General features: G+C 38.2%; 1 protein-coding gene across 4 annotated transcripts in view; it reads right to left on the bottom strand.

Moving 5' to 3' along the window:
* Positions 1-21,707, bottom strand: part of LOC100254568 (piezo-type mechanosensitive ion channel homolog) — a 28,965-nt gene that overhangs the window by 4,822 nt on the left and 2,436 nt on the right. For 3 of the 4 annotated variants that reach the window (XM_010653799.3, XM_059737850.1, XM_019221093.2), the window contains exons 4-16: positions 13,242-13,401; positions 12,987-13,144; positions 12,470-12,626; positions 12,164-12,350; positions 10,455-10,570; positions 9,960-10,044; positions 8,378-8,593; positions 8,113-8,290; positions 7,027-7,155; positions 6,658-6,831; positions 6,228-6,461; positions 3,221-4,771; positions 353-2,850 (exon numbers count right to left, since the gene is read on the bottom strand). In XM_010653799.3, the coding sequence (XP_010652101.1) occupies positions 353-2,850; positions 3,221-4,771; positions 6,228-6,461; positions 6,658-6,831; positions 7,027-7,155; positions 8,113-8,290; positions 8,378-8,593; positions 9,960-10,044; positions 10,455-10,570; positions 12,164-12,350; positions 12,470-12,626; positions 12,987-13,144; positions 13,242-13,401 (5,843 nt within the window). Of the gene's footprint in view, positions 1-352; positions 2,851-3,220; positions 4,772-6,227; positions 6,462-6,657; positions 6,832-7,026; positions 7,156-8,112; positions 8,291-8,377; positions 8,594-9,959; positions 10,045-10,454; positions 10,571-12,163; positions 12,351-12,469; positions 12,627-12,986; positions 13,145-13,241; positions 13,402-21,707 lie in introns of those variants that run through there. The other variant, XM_010653800.3, reaches the window with a different exon arrangement.

The raw sequence follows: 21,707 nt of genomic DNA, 5'->3' as shown, positions 1-21,707 counted from the left end.
CAGGAAAATAGTTTACTTATAAAGTTGGCTGAAAATGGTCCTTAGTCCTCTCATCACTGGTGGAGCCAGCATATGCCCGGGGGGACAAGTGCCCCCCCTGAAAAACCAAATTTCCACTAAGTCATTAAGCCACTAAGCCAAATTTAAAGGTAAAAAAGGTTTAACCATTGAACGAAGCACCTTGAAGACACATTGCCCCCCTTGAAACAAATTTTTTCTATTTTGCACCCCCCCCCCCCCCCCCCCCCCTTACATTTCTGACTCCACCAGCACCTCTCATTGAACTTAATATTTAATTTTCAATATTTAAAATGTTAAAAAATAATAAAAGAAACAGAAGAAGCAGTCTTACCATTAGGATAAATACAAACTCTTTCGGGAATTGATCTTCAAGCTGATACACATCTAGAAATTCACTTTTATTTTTAATCACAGATTGATAGAACATGGCGACTAAGAAGAAAACAGTCAAGTCTGCACCAAATATATAGGCATACAGATCAATTTCTCTTTTGCCTCCCCCAATTATGGAAAGTACAGGGTATGGGAATCCAATTTCTTCTACAAACCCTGCATGCTGTGCTTCACGAATCTCCTTTGCTACATCAGCTGCAGGAGTCAGAGACTTGTACCATTCTGTTGGTGTACATTCTGTCAAAGGGGAGGCATATACCACCTCAAAAACAGCCAAGGCCAGACTTGGGTTTTCTTGGCTTCTTTCAATGCTTTGAACGCGAACCCTACTAGCAGACGGGCAAAGATTAGGGTTTTTTCCATTGCATCTTTTATCATGAACCATCTTAAGCAATTGATTTATTCCAGACTCAATCTTCTCTGGCTGAATCCCATCTTCTGGCCACAAGTGGACATCCATAGACAACTGAACAAAGTAGGGAGGAGATTCTGCTCCTTGTGTTAGTGATTTCCAGTACCTAGAGAAGCCCCTAATTATCATATTCATCACATTCATTATTGGTTGAAGCAGCTTCTGTGCTCTCTCACTCCAGCTGGAAGTCACAAACACCTCTTTCCTATGGAGAATTCTCCTCTTAAAAAAATTGAATTCTGTAAAGGACATCCACTCACCATCTTTTGCAGTTATAAAGCTCTGTATGAGGGTACATAAGTAGACTAAGAAAAGAGGCAATGAGCTGATAACAAAAGATGACATAATTTTATGCTCAGGAAACCCTAGCTCATGAAGTATGCTTGATTGGATGCTCAACCCAGAGTGTTGAATGATAATTTGATAAAGGTACTGAACCGAAATATATACTTCTGTGTAGATAAGCATAATAACCCAGAACATATAACTTGGGCCGTTATTCACACAGAGAGCATACAAGAAGAGGGCTGCAAGGTAGGCCATAGAGAGCAAACTAAAGTTCCAAAGAAAGACAAGAACAAAACAACAATAACACACAACATCATTATTGGATCGCATCTGAGACCATATGTAACGGAAGATCCTTCCAATCTGCAGACTGGCAGCATCGGACGTGGTTCTGCTCTTATCAGACTGAAAAGAAGATGAATGGTTCAAACATGTGTACCTCAAATTTTGACCCTCAATCGTGTCATGTATCCCATTCTCAGAAGAATATTGTTCATTTGAATCTGAATCTTCGTGCTCTATGTTCAAGAAGCTCACCAGGTTGGTAACTGCCTGATTTCCAATGGATTGCACCTGGGAAACACCATCACCTATCAGCTGCACTGCAGAAATTAACGGGCTTTCCTTTACTTGACTTTTAACTTTCTCTCTTTTTTCTGAGTCAACTAAGGCTCCATCAGCAGAATCCTCGCCAAGCTCAGTGATCTCAGAAAGAGAATATTCCATTGGATGCTCTGTATTCTTGATCGCAGATGGACTCTCCGTAGCAGGAAAATCATGCAAATCAGAAGGGAATATCAAGTCTGTACAGAAACTCTGCTCTTGTTTCCTAAGAATGCCTTCCCCTTTATCAGGGGCCCCAGTGTCCCTATTTGAATTAAGAGAAGTACTTCTCCTCCTTAAACCTTCAATACAATGAGAAGCTTCATCAAAATTTGTATTAGAGTTCATGCTATGAAGCTGGGTTTGTAGGTTGAGCATCTCAGATTTAATTTTCTCTACTTGCAAGTTACGCTGGCGTTTGCTCTCCTCAGCTTCCCGAATATGCTTTAACTGTGCAGTTTTCCATGCACTTTTTTTCTCTTGCTCATGTACAATGGCACCTATTTGCTCTGCTTCAAGATACCGTGACACGTTATCGAAGTCATGGGAGGAAAACATATATGACTGCAGGGATACCAGCATAAATATGATAATCTCAACCAGTGAAGATCTTGAAGTAATCCTAAACCCATAATCATATTTGTAAAATCCAATCACCTCATATATGTAATCTATCGTTTTATGCCTCCCAGCACTGGAATCCCCCACAAAAGGAGATTGATAGGCAAGAGAAAGAACAATGATTGAGAAGTTGTATATGCGCAAGAACTTGAAAATTTTATTCTTCTTCTTTAGTATTTTGAGTCTCATCCGAAAGAAAATTAGAGCAAAACATAGGTACCCAAGGTGCAGAATGTCATACTCGAGGGTTCCAGTAATCAAAATCAAAGCCAGCACAAGATCCAAAAGATGGCAATAACAGTAAAGCCTCAGGTAGTCAAGGAAAGTCCACATGCTTTTAGTTTCAAATGAAAGATCTCTCCAAACAAATATATTCTTACGTTGAGACATCATTTGATGATATGTAAATGGCCCTGAGAAACTGGACGAGTGATCAGCACGAAGTTTGAAACATGCAAGCATGAAGACTATATAATAGCTGATAAGCGTTCGAGGATCATCAACAACCAGTCCTACAGCAAAAATGGTACAAAAATTTCAGATTAACAGATAAGGAGTTGTGCTCTGATGGGAAAGGAGAATAAGACTAAGCAATTTTTCCAAAGCAACTTGGACTTCGCCAGGTACTGCCTAGTTGTTAGAGCATTAGGTCAAATTGAAGGAATCAATGCAATACCTATAGAATGGCAGTAGAAAGCCCCTCCATGGGGCTCCTAAAACTACTTCACAGATTTAAATCAGAGAGCTATACTAGAATTCTTTCAGACAATGTAATGCCTAGTATGGAAAAAAAAAACAGTTTACTGATTTCCTAATTCTTAGAGCATTTAAAAGAAACAGAATGGCATAGATAATTAAGCAAACTTGCTTAGAGAGTAATACCCAGCCAACAGTTTCTGCAATAATGGAAATATAAATCAGAGCTTCTCCAGCAGTCATGGCAATGCAAATTAGTATCACTTGGGTTGTCTGGACTCAAAGAAACCATATTCTTCCAGAGGGCTAAGTACTCAAGGATGAGAATGGAAGCAAACAAGAAGATAAATACGGGCCATAACTTCCATATAATATGCCGATTCAGAAGAACACAAGCAGCTAGAGCTGCAATATATAGCATAGAAATAGCATTTGACAAAGCAAAACTGGCAAGAAGCAATGCAATCATGTTTATCTCAAGGCCAAACAGATTGAACATATTCTCCACCCAAAACTTGAAATATATTTTCAATGTAGTCTTCTGTGTTTCAAATCTCTCCTTCTTCAAGGCAAGAATCCGCTTCTTGTTCCACTTATGACTCTCCTTAGTGCTTCCCCAGATATTCTCAAATGAAAACTTTCTAGAGCCACTACCTCCAGATTCAGCCGTTTCAGAAGACACTGGATGAGATTCTTGAGACAGACCAAAGTTAAAGGATGGCCATGAATAGCTTGTCACCCCCCTCTTTTTTACAGACAGAGAGCTGGAATCTGATGATGGCTTACTCACCTCACTAGAAACCGAAACAACAGGCAGGGTCTCTTCTTCTGAGATAAACAGTGGGCAAGGCTCTTCCCATTTCCCCATACTTAGAAGAGTACTTGGCATCTTGTCCAACCAATGAAAAACATTGTATTGAAGGGTACATGCAGCGATCACCAGTACTTTCCCCCTCAAACCTGACTCTATTCCAGAAAACCCAGGCTTAAATACAGAGAAGCCCAAAAAAAGGGACAAATCAGAGTGCTTTTGGCCAGGAAACATCTCAGCCTGTTTGCCCCACATCTGAAACAGATACTCAGTCATCACTAAAAATCCAGTGTAGACTAAGAACAATTTTGATGGGATCTGAGAAACTTTAGGTAAAGTTGAACATATGACTAGACCGAGAAGATACACAAAACCAAAGGCACTAACTGGAGATAAAGATGCATAGAATACTGCAACAAACAAGATCTTCTGGCTGTGCCAAATCAGAAGCCGTCTAATAAACCCAAGTATTCCAGATTGCACAGGATGGGGAGCATCTAATCTGTTATACTTACTCTGCCTCCTCTCATAACTATAAAGTTGCATCACAATCACAATTGCTAGAGATTCCCAAACATTTTTCAACAATGAAGCTTCTGGGTTATAACCCAAATTAGGATAAAGATCTATAACTCTAGACAACCACATCTCGAATTTGGAGCAAATGCTCAAGCTATATATGAATATAAACACCAGAAGTGAATACACTTTTAATGGAAACCATAAACGTCTTTTTGTCTTCTCAACAAGTTGTCTTCCAATGATCCAAACAAGGAGAAGGAAAATGTACCCAAATGATATATAATTAGGTGTCACCAGGTATACTGCGAGAAGAATTGTCATAAAAGCTATATACGTTCCACAGGATCGATACATAGATAGAAACTGCTGCCCTATTGCACTGAGAAATGATGCTATCCTTCTCTCTGAAAATAGATAAACAAACAATGAGTAAATGATAATAACCATAGTGGAAGCAAATAAAATAACAGCAGTATTTTTGTAAACACAGTAGTCAATATACATAGATTACATGCAAAGGGCATCACTAGAACACCCTATTAACCCTCCTACTAGAAAGTAAAACAAACCAGACATTTTCCAGTTTGCTATATGAAGAAAATGAAATTTCTCTGATCATGCACAACTTTTTTTCCATCCCAGTGAATGCAATATACCTAATAGTTCTTCATCCAAATGGGTTCCTTCAAAACAAAGTTTTCAGAAGTGAAAGTGTAAAGCAAGGCGTTTTAAGGCATTTTAGTGCCTTTGTGGCAAGGTGTAAGCCTTTTGCAACTCAAATTTCCATAAGTAATAAATATTTAAAAAGGATTTAAAGCGTATAGAAATAAAATAAATGTTAAACTTCATAAAAGGTCAATTTAAGTCACAAAAAAATGGAATTACATAATTTTTTTGCTACATGAAAAAAAAAAAAAAAGATTGCATAACTTTTTGATACATGCAAAAGAAAATAATAATTGATTTTTTGTAAATATTTTGTTAAGTTAAAAAGAACGAATAATTAAATTGCATAATACATGAAAAACAAAGAAATTGGTAGAGTTGAAAAAATTGCATAAATAGTTTAGCAAGAGAGAGATATAAATAAATAATCTGAATAAAAACAAACAAAATAAATAAGTAAAACCTTTAAAAAAACTCTAAAAGGTGGACTCAGTTGTGTACATGAGAAGAGGAATAATGTGAGTGGGTTGAGAAGAGGTGGGACTTAAAAACCTAAATAAATAAAAATCTAAAATCTGACTATGAAAATTGAGAAAAGAAGGGTGGTTAAGAGAGACAATGCCGCTGACCCAGGGTTGGAATGCTGATGAGAAGTGCCCCTGAGAGACAAGGAGGAGCAACAAACTGATTTAAATGTTGTTTTTTTCCCTCAAATCTCAACCTTTTCTATAGTAGATTTTTTTCCCCTCAAATCTTAGAAGCTTAGCCTCACACATCGGAGAGTGAAAGGCAACCCAGAAGCGTCCTCACTTATGCCCAGACCCCTACAGCATATGCCTTTGGGAAGTCTTGCCTTCTTTTTTTTACACCTCGACACATTTTGGGAGCAGATTGTGCTGAAGCATGCTCCAATGCAAGCCCAAAGCACACCATTGAAAAGACTGCTTCAAAATTCAACAGGGAATCCAATCAACTGCCAACCTGATTCCTTAGTCCCCTATTTTGCACAGGTATCATGGTCCACTCGTTAATTTGACAATGTGTAATGCCTTACCCAAAGATCATATCATAACATCATCATAATTCTAAAGAATTAGGAAATCATTTTGGACCTTCTTCCGTTTTCTTTTGCTAGTCTCAGAGACCAAAACAGACAGTCATTGCAAAATACATTAGGCAAGCATAAACATATACCATGAGAACGATTATCATTGCAGTCTCTGGTAGTTGAAGAGCTGTAAATTGACAATAGAACTGATTTATTCAAACCAGCTTTCAAGATGCTGAATCCAATCGGAGGGTTTGGGGTGTGCTGCACCATTGCTGAGAACGAAAACAGCACATCAAAACCATGCTTATGAACTGCACAGCAGCATGCAAGCATAGCTATTTCTAATGAATCCCAGGAATGGTCGTGCTCAAGGAGACCTACATCAGTTCACGTGAAATGATATAATCAAACTCTGAACCCCACCAAAAAAGAAAAAAAGAAAAAACAATCAAACCAAAGGAGAAATATATACAAAGAAACTTAGCATTTGCATGAGAAAAGATATTAAAATCACAGGTCCACAACCCTTTGAGGCAACAATGTACAGTAAATCAATTAAACATAAACATATACCTATCTGCGATAGAATTTCCATACTAATAGAGCCTTTTTCCTCCAATGTTCTGGAGATAAGATTAAGCTGAAGAATGTACAACAGTGCAAAATGAACCTCACATAGGAGAATCAGGGATTGACATGTCTTCCTGCTGATGTTGTGGCTCAAAAGATATATCAAGAAGAATACCACTGAAGCAAAGGTCAGAAAAGGGAACCAATAAGTACACTGCTATTGAATCATGTAAAATCATTAGCAAGCCATTGAGTTTGTACATATTATTCAATTGATGGGCAAAGGCATTGAGCTTCCAAAGAGTTAACTTGATATATATTGTTCTCTAGGGGGAAAAAAGCAGAAAAAAAATAGGCTTAATTAAAACATACTATATACAGCATGGATGAAACCCGGTTTCATGGCAATGAGGAATATAAGCGCCAGCATGATAGCACGAGAGCTTTTACGCAGGCCCCATGCAATTGTAGCAACAATCAATACCTTGGTCTCTTCGTTCACTACAATTAAAAAAAATGGGGACATGATCACATGGTTGAAAGCAAAATAATGAAATTGGAACAAATGAAAGAGTATAATAAAACAAAATCTGAAGAAAATAAATGCCTCTTTCAGGATGAAAACTCAGAAAATAAAATAAATCCCCAAGCAGAAGAGGATTGAGAAGAGGCAAAATAGCCAGGTAGGCTATTCCAGTGTAGCAGAAGATGGAAAGAGGATTAGATCTGAAGACATAGACTGCCTCTTTTAGGAAGTAAGAACCAAGAAAAATTGGCCATTAAAGGAAAAAGGAACATGGTCGATTTACTACAAAAAAAGAAGTAAAAGCAATGCACTTCCACAATGATTTAAGCATCACATATGAATGAAGAAGGCAAATGATCAATTTACCAGAAAGAGAGAAGTAAGAGCAATGCACTTCCACAATGATTTAAGCATCACACATAAATGAAAACTGATCTCACTTGAAGCTACTTAGAAAATGTTGAGGTCAAAGCATTGAAAAGGACCATGGGAATTCAAACACAATTGTGGGTTGCAATGATGAGAAGAAACAAAACAATCTGTGATTTAACAGAGAAACTAAAAACTCCATCCAGGAGTGGTTTAAAACACAAAGCAAGAAACTAAAGACAGTCTGTTGGAAATAAGGACCATATACTCAAGCAAAAGGTACTAACAGACCAGACAAAGGTCAAAATAAGCATTAGTTGGGATGGTGAGGAGTCAATGATTTTGACAGAGTGATTGGATGGGAAAAAGGACCATCCAGCCCATCCAATTGATTGGAATAACACGTTAAGTATGATATGAAGCAAACAAACTGACAAAAACAGGTAGACACAGCAAATAATTTAAGTGGGCCAAGTAACTATTTTTAAGCTAAATCTAGAACAAAAAAACGGAAGAATAAACTGGATTACCAAATAATCAAGGTTAGAATATAGTGTCTCTACCTTCTACAGTAGAGTTCTCGTTTGAAGATTGCCCATCCTCATCAGATAAGTGGAGGAAAACAGTGTTGTTAACAAGATTACCCACAGCAACCAGAATTCCAAGACCAAACTGTGCAAGCAGAAAGAAACCAGGTATAGGATAATGCCACAGCCCAACCATCTCCCAAATCTCCATGTCCTGCAGGCAAATGTACCAAGAATTATCTAATAAATCTATTAAGACTTTGGTAATAAATGGAAAACTTTTCCTGAAATGAAAGACTACCTTCCCAAGTTGCAGGTCCAGGAATGCAAATGCCACATTGAAAATATACGTGCTAACAGCCCACAAGAGAATAAAGACAAGCAGCAGTCCATTTAGCCGATGCAGATGGAACAAGGAAGGGAAGGCATACACAACATAGCCGACATATGCGAGTAATCCAAATGCACATACACTTGTGAAATGAAAACTCCAAAAAGAAAGGGCAAACAAGGAAACCTGGCAAGTTCACCACTGAAAGTTTTACATATAAGCCAAAGATAATGATAGACTCACATGCCAAAGAAAACTGATTAGAGTTAAAACTTATCAAATAACAAATCTCAAGGAAGAATTAAACAGGACCATCCATGTCAACAGAATATGATAGAAAACTAAGGAATGATCACCATAAAGCACAAAATGACAGCTAAATATAATTTTCTGTCTGCAAGAATAGCCGGAAATGGGTTAGATGGTGGCAAGCTTAGGAACTGCCAAACCCAAAACATCTCCTTTGTTGAGGAAAACCTAATGCTGAACCCACTTAATAGTGGACAAACCAAAACCACCCTGCCAACCATCTAGATTAAACTGCTTGAAAGTGCTAAGCATACATAAAATTACTATTTTGACAGACTTTCAATTGGCATATCAGGAGGCTGGCACAGACCTAAACCCTTCACACCGCTAGGATTTGGATTGTCTGAAACTGATTTGAATAATTGGAAGCAGAAATGGTTTTACAAGAGATGGCCCAAAGGCCTTGATTCTCAGGTTTGAACTCTCATATGGCAATTCCAAGATAATCCAAGCCCCAGTTTGGTGCCCCTTAGATGAGTTTAAGGATCAAAAAATAATGTCTTCACTTCATTCTTTGATACCAGAACTTCAACTTCACCCAACATAGCCCAGTCGACGCAACATGTCAAGAGTGTGGGTGTGACTGTGTGAGATCCTTAATGGATACTCCTATTTTGTTTCGGATATTGACTATTTTGATTGTTTCTATTTTAAGAATAGGAATAAAAGAGAAAAAAAAAAAAGGAGAGTGCAATTTTTTTAATCAAGGATATGTTATTTTTTGCTTCTAATTGACTTTCAATTGATTTTTTTTATATTTATTATGTCAAATTCAAGTACCATTCAAAATCCTTTTTCAACCAAGTCCTTATATTCTAACATTTGAGATATGAAGGATCAGGCACCTAGACAACACCTGTACCCTAAGCCACATAACATATACTTCATTTATTTACAGTTTTTATCTTTAAAATAAAGTACATTCGAGTTATTGTATCATTAGTGTGGTCAAGTTATTGCGGCCAACACCAAGTAGTTGGGATCAGGATGTGGAGGACTGGAGGCATTGGAGCCCCATTACAAGCAAATTTTATTTATCATAAAAAATTGCTACTACTCAAACATAAACTGGACTTAGAGGTTCACTTTCACAAGCTTTTCAAACTGCTGAGATCTCTACCAAATACCACTAATGCTAACTTCTAGAACATAACTTTAAAGAAAGATTCCATCAACCAAGACAAGTCAAAAGAAAAAAAAGCAAAGAAAAAAATGATGATATGTGTGGTTAAGGGATATGTACCGGGAAACCATACGTGAAAAAATTGATACTAAATGTCCGAAAGACTGATCCCCTTAATAGAACATTGGTATGCCTTACACCAGATCTGCAATTTTACCAAAAAAAATGAAGTAAGCCTCATGGGCAACATACCTTGCAAGAATATATGTTGTATTTTAACTTTGAATGCAATGCCCTTAAGAAAATTTATTACCAAATGTCAAACCTGATTTTTGAAATTGCATAAACACTTAAAATTAAGTTGCTACTTCAGATCAGGTAGCTTCTAAGAAAGGAACAAGGACTATTTAAAAAAAAAGGAACAATATAAGCGACTTTTGTTAGGAATAAGGCTAAACAAACTGGAGATCAAAGGTTATAAAGTTGGATTAAGTATGGAAAAATTTGTCATAGAGTAACCACATTGATAATTTTTTTTTTGTATGAATTCGGAACAAGATCCTTGAAAAAGATAGCATAATGCAGATCAAGAGAATGGATATTCGAGTTAACTACCTTGATTCACGAATAAAAAATGAGTGCTTCGAGGGAAGAAGTTGATTGGTCAAGTCACTCTCTCCCGTTGACATAATGAAATCCATTTCCTCCAAATCACATTTGATGTAGGATAGCTGTAATCGAGGGAAAATAAGTAAGGATACAAAATTAGGAACCATTTTTCAACACATTGCATTTACAACTTCCTACAGAAAGTTAAATATGAATTTTTGGATGTAAATCATCCAGATCTGAAAAGTAACTTGGATCTGGATTTTATAGTTTGCTGCTCAATAAGTTGGGTTCCTCAAAGTCAAAACTGACTTAGTTTGAATGATATTAAACTTCTCATCCATGCAAAACTAAAAGAAAAAAAAAATCCTTAGATGAACCTTTTAGCCCAATTAATTCAGACAAAGGCACTGGGGATGACAATTATCCAATTTGTCATATTATTTTTTGAAGGTCAAGAATGAAGGGGGAAAAAAGTCATGCATGGCTAAGGTGTTTAGGGGTTTCAAAGGATAATACATTTTGCCCAATAAATGTGTTTGGTTAGAATTTAGGCCAAATTTATTGTCGATTTTTTTTTTTTTTGGATACTTAATGAGAATTTAATGGCACCTATAAAAAAAAATAAAAAAAAATGAGAAGCTAATGGCATTCCTAATGATGTGGCCAATTCCTCAGTTAAGGCTAATGGGTTGCTTTAGCACAGAAATTCCTATTTAATTCTATCCAGCTGCAATCAGGATTCATCAGATTGCTCTTACCAGGATTAGGATCCAAAAAGTTTACTCTAGGATTAGGATCCATGAAAAACTAAATATCAATTAAATCTGCCATGCTACCTAGAGGCCTGGCTCAAAGTGGTAAAGGAATGGGGAGGGTTTGCGGGAGGTTCCAGAGGTTCAAGTCCCAATGGGGACAAAAATTTACCTATCAAAAAAAATAAATATCTGCCATGTTATAGACTAATGGTTTTCCAACTTACAATTAAACCCATTTTGATAAAAAAATTTTAAAAAAATAAAACAAGATGAACAAACTTGAACCCGGACAATAAAAGATCAACTAACATCTGCACTTCTCAAAAGTGAAAAACACACTTGATTGTTTCACCCTAAATAAAGAAGAGTGATGACACAAAATTCACCTAATCTTACGAAACCAAAAAAAAAAAATCCCTGAATCCCTTTATATGGACAATTGCTCCACATTGTACAAGAACTCTTTTCCACTTTCCTGCTCACTATTTTATCTACTCTCAATAACAATAAAAACTCATTTGTTTAATAAAGACTTTTATATGGATGTCATGCACATGGTCTGATCTATGAAGACCTTAAAATGTTAAGCTGCAGCCTCAGTTAAGCAGTTCAAAAATTTCAAGGCACCTGAAAGTTCCAAAAATCTCATTGAGAGCCAAGTTTAAGTCAGAAAAATACTCCAGATATTTTGAAATTTTGAACAGAAAGAAATGCAAAAATTGCATCCACATGTAAACAAAATTGTTGAAGAGATTTGATTCATAATACAACTCCTTTTACATATTAAGCCAAAGCATTCAAAAGAAAACTTACATCCAGTAAGGTAGGTAGGTTAAACTGATGTGCATACAAAGAATTTTAATTCTTGAGTATGTAAAATCAATCATTTTCACTTCTACAAGTAACTCTGCACTAATTTGAAACTGAATTGAAATTTAATATTCCAGTAGTACATACCACGATGTAGAAAACTACAAGAGAAAGAGCAGAACATATTTCTGGCCAGTCAGATTTTCCAGATATTTTGTATAGACCAATGAAATCGGCTATTCTCTGGAAAAGCTTAGGGAGCCCTATAGGGAGCTGATACACATAAAGAAAGACAATGTTGAAGGCAGCATACAGCTGAAGAGGCCTCCACCACCTTCAATACCATATAGACAACCATAAGCCACAAAATTAACAAGCAGCCAATCAAAATAAATTCTAAAAATTGATATTATTCTAACATTATTGGATAAGCTCACAAAGTCAAATCATCACCTGAAAAGGCCCAGAAAATTGCTTGTTAGAGACCAATCTACAAGACCAACACAGCTACCAATAAAAAATGGTAGAGAAATCCAAGAAGGATGGCTAATTCCCACAACCAGCTGAACAGCAGGAAACAGCAAGCAAGAAGCAACCCTCAGATGAGAACCTTCCATGCGGCAAAACAGAGAAATGATCACAGGTCAGCTTCAGATTAAAAATAAAAAACATATCTTTGCCCAAATAAATACAGGACATGGCAAAAAATCAATTTAGTGTACTCCCCTTTAGTAGCAAATAAGAGCTAGGCATAAAAATGGAAATACAATAAGCAAACAAAAAATTGATAAATAATTTAGAATGATAAAAATGAGAATAGTAAAAGTGACTTAAGCCATCAATCATGTTCAGAATTTGAAATGTCAGAGAAAACATTCCAACAAGAAAAAGGAAATGCAAAATAAGAACAGACAAAAACTCTTGTATAAAGAGTGCTATGTGCCCCAAAGGTCAGCCATTGGTGACTGACCTAAATGTTCAACAGCTGAAAAGAGACGGCCCCAACATGAATCTCGCCACGGAGTAGGACCAAATCTGTTCCCAAAAATCTCCACCAAAGCAACAAAAACCACTAGTAATTGTATGACCAAGAAATAAATCGCAGAGGGAAATCTCCAGGACATGACTCTGCAAAAGCAAACCACAAATATGTACATAAAACAAAGCATTAATAGAAGCAAGGTTATATAGGAAAAAGATGAAAAAAAAGAATGTCAATTCCTACCTCATGAATCCAATTACCTTCACCCACCAAGCATCTTCCATACTCCATTTACCCCCCTCAACCGCCCAAATAATAAGAAATGTCACTTGCGAAAGAATAACAAGTATGGAAAAGATAACAACAAACCACAATAATAGATGTCGCCTTCGAAAACGAAAACCTACAGAAAACCAATAATAAGTCAGTGTTATTAAGAAAAAAAACAAGCAAATTATAATTATTCAAAACAAAAAGGAGAAGCACAAGAATATAGTAATAATAAAGAGTCATAATTTCCAAAAGATACTTCTCAAACTTAAGTTTTTAATCTTTGACAACTTAATAATGAAATACATATGGCATTCTCAAAACTCTCCTAAATTCTTCCCAAAAAAATGAACTTAATCATAACCATTTATGGCTAATCTTAATTTAGTTCTTTCTGAAACCCCTCAAGTCCTTAATACAGCTGATTCAAAGGTCACTTGAGTTTGGAACTAGATAAAAGTGAGTACAATTGCAAATACTCATAGCTTTTGCATATCTTTATCCACAAAATTGCATATTTGAGTATCATGCAACATTATTAGTTAAAATATCTTCTTCTTTTTTTTTTTTTATAGGCAAAGAAGAATATTATTAATAAGGCCTAATCAAAAGAGGGCGCAAGAAGTGCATATGTGGTATGCACCAATGTCAGAAAGGAAACCAAATTGATAGATTGAAAAAAAATAAAAATAAACTTCTCTTGCATCAAAAGAGCCCAAGCAACCAACAAAATCTAGAATAGACATAGAGGCTCCATCTAAAGACTTTATAACCCAAAGTCAAAAGAGACATGAAAGAGTTTTTGAAAGCTTGATCTGTTTGTGCTTCATTGATAAAAGCTCCATAATTCCTTTCCTTCCAAATGGTTCAAAATAAACATAAGGGAGTGGAGCAGCTCTTTGAACTTTCATACGCTTCTTCCTCCCAAAAGTTCCTTACCAACTAGATCATATTTCTCTAACTTTAGAAGGTAACACCCACTCAACTTTAAACAATGAGAATAACAAATGTCATAAGATTCTCATTTTTAGAAAAATGAAGGACATGATTAGTTGTTTCCTCATCAACTTTACAAAGATTACATATATTCGCCAAAGTCCATCCTTTTCTTTTTAACTAATCTAGAGTCAAAATTGCCCCTCAAGCTACTTCCCAAGAAAAGAATCCTACTTTTATTGGCACCTGCAGGTTCCACACTACTTTTACTAGCAAAGGTTTTTATTTTTCTCTTTCCAACCTGTTGGGGTGCAACAATGTCGCTCTTAAGCTTGCGGTGGGTTACCCAAATGATAGCTCTTAGAACAAGCCCGCAAGGTGTGATGTCAAATGCCATAAAAGGTTTGGCCTACCCTCATTGAACACCAATTGGTTTTCAAATGAGATGGTCAAAACTCAATCCAAGAATTGGTATTAGAGCCAAGGGTCATGGGTTCAAGTCATGGGAGCATCATGTTGGGGAAGGAATTATTAGGGTGCTACAATGCCGCTTTTAAGCCCAAGGATGGGTCACCCAAATGATGGCTCTTAGAACAAGCTCGAGGGGTGTGATGTCGAATGCCATAAAAGGTTTGGCCTACCCTCATTGAATACTAAATAGTTTTCAGATAAGATGGTCTGTTGAAATAATGCCAAAGTTAGGACTTTAATTTAGGAATAAAAAAGGAGAGATCATTTAGGATATTTCCTTATGATTTAGTTTCCTAATTTTAGGAGAGAATTAAGCTAGATTGATTTTTTCTTATTCAGTCATTTGTGTATATATATGTGTATGGTGTGTACCGATTTATATCAATAAAGGAGTTCAGAAATTCTTCATGGTATCAGAGCCAGTTTTCTGAAACCCTAATCCCTTCTGGCCACCTCTTATTCAGGCCATCACTCATTCCGGCCAAATCTCTCTGGCCATATCTCAATCCGATCATCTCTCTCTCTCTCTCTCTCTCATTCCGTTCATCAGTCCCTGTTCTCAGAGCCAAGGGAGAAAACGCTTTCCGGACAGTCGAATCGTCGTCAGAAAACACTCACCGCCGGCAACTTTTCCGGCGAACTTTCCGGCGACGGGTTTTTTCTACACCGCAAGGAGCGCCTGGAGGAGATCTCCAATTTGTCCCAAAGCACCGGAACCAGAAACCCATCCACGCGCCGCCCACGCGCGTTTTTCCGGCCGGCGACTGCATCTCACGCGCCGGCGCGTCAGGGCGCGTGAGCCACTTTCCGGCGACGCGCTTCCTCCACCAGGCTCGCCTGACGCCGACCAGCCACCCTTCCTACCTGTTTGTGCAATCCGAGCCCTGCACGTGCCTCTTTTGGGGTTCTTTTGCTTCCGCTGGCCCTCTGATCAGATTTTCCGGCTATTTTTTCTCAACTCCAGTCCCTGCACGTGCCTTGAAAAGTGTTCTTCTACCTTTCCGGTCCATGACAAAATACGGAATGGCATCATCACAAGTATCCAGCGTCACGTCACCAGAATCAGGGGGCAGATCTGAAATTCCAAACCTTGGTGGCAATGATTCCTCTCCTATTCTCATCACAGGACACAAATTAAATGGCCATAACTATTTACAGTGGTCACAATCTGTGTTGCTGTTCATTTGCGGTAAAGGAAAGGATGAGTACCTCACTGGAGAAGCAGTCATGCCAGAAACTACAAAACCGGGTTTCAGGAAGTGGAAGATTGAAAACAGCATGATCATGTCATGGCTTATCAATTCCATGAACAATGACATAGGCGAAAATTTCTTGCTGTTTGGGACTGCAAAGGACATATGGGATGCAGCCAAAGAAACTTACTCAAGTTCTGAAAATACTTCAGAACTGTTTCAGGTTGAATCAGCTCTACATGACTTCCGCCAAGGAGAGCAGTCAGTTACTCAGTATTACAACACACTCACAAGGTATTGGCAGCAACTTGACTTATTTGAGACTTACTCATGGAAATGTTCGGATGATGCAGCAACATACAGGCAAATTGTGGAACAAAAGAGACTGTTCAAGTTCTTCCTAGGACTAAACAGGGAATTGGATGATGTTAGAGGCCGAATCATGGGCATTAAACCCCTGCCAAGTCTCAGGGAGGCTTTTTCAGAGGTTAGGCGTGAAGAAAGTAGAAAGAAAGTGATGATGGGATCAAAAGAGCAACCTGCCCCGACATTGGATGCCTCTGCCCTTGCTGCTCGGTCATTTAATAGTAGTGGTGGAGATCGTCAGAAACGGGATAGGCCGTGGTGTGATTATTGTAAGAAACCAGGCCATTATAAGGAGACTTGCTGGAAGCTTCATGGCAAACCTGCTGATTGGAAACCAAAGCCACGGTTTGACAGAGATGGCAGAGCACACGTGGCTGCCAACTCTGAGAGCACATCTGTTCCCGAGCCGAGTCCATTCAACAAAGAGCAGATGGAGATGCTACAGAAATTATTAAGCCAAGTTGGCAGTGGCAGTACTACCGGTGTAGCCTTCACTGCTAATCGAGGAGGAATGAGGCCGTGGATAGTAGACACAGGTGCTTCTGATCACATGACAGGAGATGCTGCCATTCTTCAAAATTACAAGCCAAGTAATGGTCATTCATCCGTCCATATTGCTGATGGTTCAAAGTCAAAAATTGCCGGGACAGGTTCTATAAAACTTACTAAAGACTTATATCTTGACTCTGTCCTCCATGTTCCAAACTTGGATTGTAATCTTTTGTCCATTAGCAAATTGGCTCATGATCTCCAATGTGTTACTAAATTCTATCCAAACTTGTGTGTTTTTCAGGACTTGAAATCGGGGAAGATGATTGGCAGTGCTGAACTGTGTTCCGGGCTCTACCTCCTTTCATGTGGCCAATTCTCAAACCAAGTCTCTCAAGCAAGTTGCGTACAATCTCAGAGTATGTCAGAGTCTTTCAATTCTGTGTCAAATTCTAAGGTCAATAAAGATAGTGAGATTATAATGTTACACTATCGCCTTGGTCATCCTAGCTTTGTTTACCTTGCAAAATTGTTTCCCAGATTATTTATCAATAAAAATCCAGCATCTTATCACTGTGAAATTTGTCAGTTTGCAAAGCATACTCGAACAGTATATCCTCAAATCCCATACAAACCTTCGACTGTTTTCTCTCTAGTACATAGTGATGTGTGGGGTCCCTCCCGGATAAAAAATATTTCTGGCACTCGATGGTTTGTGACATTCGTTGATGATCATACTCGGGTAACATGGGTTTTCCTTATGAAAGAAAAGTCAGAGGTCGGGCACATTTTTCAAACCTTCAATCTTATGGTTCAAAATCAATTCAATTCCAAAATACAAGTCCTCAAGTCAGATAATGCAAAGGAATACTTTACTAGTAGTCTCAGTACTTATCTTCAAAATCATGGCATTATCCACATAAGTTCTTGCGTTGACACCCCACAACAAAATGGGGTGGCCGAACGCAAGAATAGACATCTCTTGGAGGTTGCCCGGTGCCTTATGTTTTCCTCTAATGTTCCAAACTATTTCTGGGGGGAAGCTATTCTCACAGCTACCTATTTGATTAACCGTATGCCATCCAGAGTGCTTACCTTTCAATCCCCACGTCAACTTTTCTTAAAACAGTTTCCTCACACCCATGCCGCCTCTTCTGATTTACCACTCAAAGTATTTGGTTGTACGACATTCGTTCATGTGTATCCTCAAAATCGTAGCAAATTTGCTCCTCGAGCAAATAAGTGCATTTTTCTAGGGTATTCTCCAACCCAAAAAGGGTACAAATGCTATTCTCCAACCAACAAAAGATTTTACACCACCATGGACGTCTCTTTCTTTGAACATGTCTTCTTCTATCCCAAATCTCATGTTCAGGGGGAGAGCATGAATAAACATCAAGTTTGGGAGTCTTTTCTTGAGGGTGTACCTTCTTTTCACTCAGAGTCACCAAATCTTTCTCAATTCGCGCCCACTGAGTTGTCCACACCCATGCCGCCATCAATTCAGCCAGCCCAACACACAAATGTTCCTTCTCCCGTGACCATCCAGTCTCCCATGCCTATTCAACCTATAGCCCCACAACTTGCTAATGAGAACTTACAAGTTTACATCAGGAGGAGGAAAAGACAGGAATTAGAGCACGAATCACAGTCAACATGTGGCCAATATATTGACTCCAATTCAAGTCTTCCTGAAGAGAACATAGGTGAGGATAGGGCTGGAGAGGTGTTAATTCCCAGCATTGATGATTCTACTTTGCCAATTGCATTGAGGAAGGGTGTTAGGAGATGTACAGATCATCCAATTGGGAATTATGTTACGTATAAAGGGTTATCACCATCTTACAGAGCATTTGCTACTTCTCTTGATGATACTCAGGTTCCCAACACAATACAAGAGGCATTAAAAATTTCAGAATGGAAGAAGGCAGTACAAGATGAGATTGATGCACTTGAGAAGAATGGGACGTGGACTATCACAGATTTGCCGGTTGGGAAGAGGCCTGTGGGGTGCAAGTGGATTTTCACCATAAAATACAAAGCAGATGGATCAGTCGAAAGATTCAAGGCTCGTTTGGTAGCTAGAGGGTTTACACAATCCTATGGGATAGACTATCAGGAGACTTTTGCTCCTGTTGCAAAACTGAACACTATCAGGATCCTTCTCTCATTGGCTGTCAATCAAGATTGGTGCTTGCAACAACTGGACATAAAAAATGCGTTTCTAAATGGGGACCTAGAAGAGGAAGTCTACATGGAAATACCACCTGGTTTCGAAGAAAGTATGGCAAAGAATCAGGTTTGCAAACTCCAAAAATCATTGTACGGCCTTAAACAATCTCCTCGAGCCTGGTTTGATAGATTCACAAAAGCAGTCCTGAAGCTGGGCTACAAACAAGGTCAGGCTGATCATACTCTATTTGTCAAGAAGTCTCATGCCGGGAAATTGGCCATATTGATAGTCTATGTCGATGATATTATTCTATCTGGAAATGATATGGGGGAGTTACAGAATTTGAAGAAGTATTTGTCAGAAGAGTTTGAAGTTAAAGACCTTGGAAATTTGAAATATTTCCTTGGTATGGAAGTGGCTAGATCAAGGAAGGGAATCGTAGTCTCTCAAAGAAAATACATACTCGATCTTCTTAAGGAGACCGGTATGCTTGGATGCAAACCAATTGATACTCCTATGGATAGTCAGAAAAAACTTGGTATCGAGAAAGAAAGTACACCGGTAGACAGGGGGAGATATCAGCGGCTTGTCGGGCGCTTGATTTATCTCTCACACACTCGGCCAGATATTGGCTTTGCAGTGAGTGTTGTAAGTCAATTCATGCACAGCCCCACTGAGGAACACATGGAAGCAGTCTACAGGATTCTTAGATATTTAAAAATGACACCAGGGAAAGGCCTATTCTTCAGAAAGACAGAGAACCGTAACACTGAAGTATACTCAGATGCGGATTGGGAAGGAAACATCATTGACAGGCGGTCCACTTCCGGATATTGTTCTTTTGTCTGGGGAAATCTTGTTACCTGGAGGAGTAAGAAGCAATCAGTTGTAGCCAGAAGTAGTGCAGAAGCTGAGTACAGAGCTCTTGCACAGGGAATCTGTGAAGGGATTTGGATAAAAAGGGTTCTTAGTGAACTGGGACAAACGAGTTCATCTCCAATTCTGATGATGTGTGATAATCAAGCAGCTATAAGCATAGCAAAGAACCCCGTGCATCATGACAGGACCAAGCATGTTGAGATTGACAGACACTTTATCACAGAGAAGGTGACTAGTGAGACGGTCAAATTAAACTATGTTCCTACCAAGCACCAAACCGCAGACATCCTCACCAAAGCTTTACCTAGGCCTAACTTCGAAGACTTAACTTGCAAGCTGGGATTATATGATATATATTCTCCAGCTTGAGGGGGAATGTTGAAATAATGCCAAAGTTAGGACTTTAATTTAGGAATAAAAAAGGAGAGATCATTTAGGATATTTCCTTATGATTTAGTTTCCTAATTTTAGGAGAGAATTAAGCTAGATTGATTTTTTCTTATTCAGTCATTTGTGTATATATATGTGTATGGTGTGTACCGATTTATATCAATAAAGGAGTTCAGAAATTCTTCATGGTCAAAAGTCGATCCAAGACAACTCTAAGTGAGAGTAGAAGGCTTTGACCAAGAACAGTCCACCTTTTGATTCTTTCCAAACCAATCTATCTATTGTGTCCCTCTTCACTAAATACTTTTGCAAATTTACTGGAAAAGCCTCAACACTTTCTAGCTCCTAATCTTAGTTAAAATATTTGTTGATTTAGGGTTCATAATTATAGGAGGTGACCCACAAGGGACAATGAGGTGTCAATACTTTAAGAGGATACTAAAGTGACAAGCAAGAGGAGGTTGGAGAGAGTGGTATGAAATCAAAAAGAGAACTTAGGCAAGTAAGTATTTCTTGTTGTTGTTTTTTGGTGGGACATAGGGTCTTTTCAAAATGCACCAAAATGATGATTCCTACATTAATTTTTCCATGATGAAATGGAAACTTCTTGAGACAACACATTACAAACACATGTAGGTCCCCCGTTTCTCTAATTCAATCGAAACACGCTCAATGCATGTCAATCTCGCCCCAACAAGCCTCCAAGTTTAGACATTAACCAAGACTTTCAAATAAGTCACAAATTGCTTGCTAATGGGAGGTTAACTCCACCATTGAGATGCATCAAGTTTGTATTAGACCCCCCTTAGCCTTGCTTTTGGATCTAGTAGACATATTATTATTAGGGCATTATGTCAAAGGTGATATTTGTTGCCAAGAGTTGTTTGTGTGAATAAAACAATGACACCTCGACGCGCTAGGGACCAGGGTAATGGGAGCACATTGCTTCATTATAGTTCCTTGGTGTTTGCTAAAGAGGGCTATTGCGAGCCACCCCCCGCCTGTGCATGAGGTGCAGTGGCGAGTGGGGCTCCTAAGGCCTCCTAAACGGGAGTGGAGTGGTACCTAGAATTAGTTAAACGAGACCAATGAGTCATAACTATTTTAAAGAAATATTTGTCTTTTTTGCAATAGCAGTATGGTGTCACATTCAAAAAAAGCTATAATAGGAGGAACCCTTTCGACATCTGCCTTCGGGAAGCATCCATGTTCCATTGCATCCAAATACATAGATATTTACTTAAAGATAGGCATATGTGCACAAATCTCTTAGCACTACGACATAAATGAGTATAACAGAAAGTAGCGAAATGATTCACCTAGTGACATATTTGTGCAGTCTATCCATGTGAAATCCTAAGACAAGTGGGATCTTGTAATTAGCCAAGGCATAATGACATACACATGTCACAAGTTGGACATGTGGCATGCTGTAACTAGGTGATGTGAACTTTGAAAAATAAGACATCAAAAATATCAAAATAATTTTTAAGAGTAGATTAGCCTAGAAGAACTACCACTAAGACGAAAACAACAAAAATT

This window comes from Vitis vinifera, chromosome 7, assembly GCF_030704535.1.
Source record: "Vitis vinifera cultivar Pinot Noir 40024 chromosome 7, ASM3070453v1".
NCBI lineage: Eukaryota > Viridiplantae > Streptophyta > Magnoliopsida > Vitales > Vitaceae > Vitis > Vitis vinifera.
This window is presented reverse-complemented; position numbering and strand designations above follow the sequence as displayed.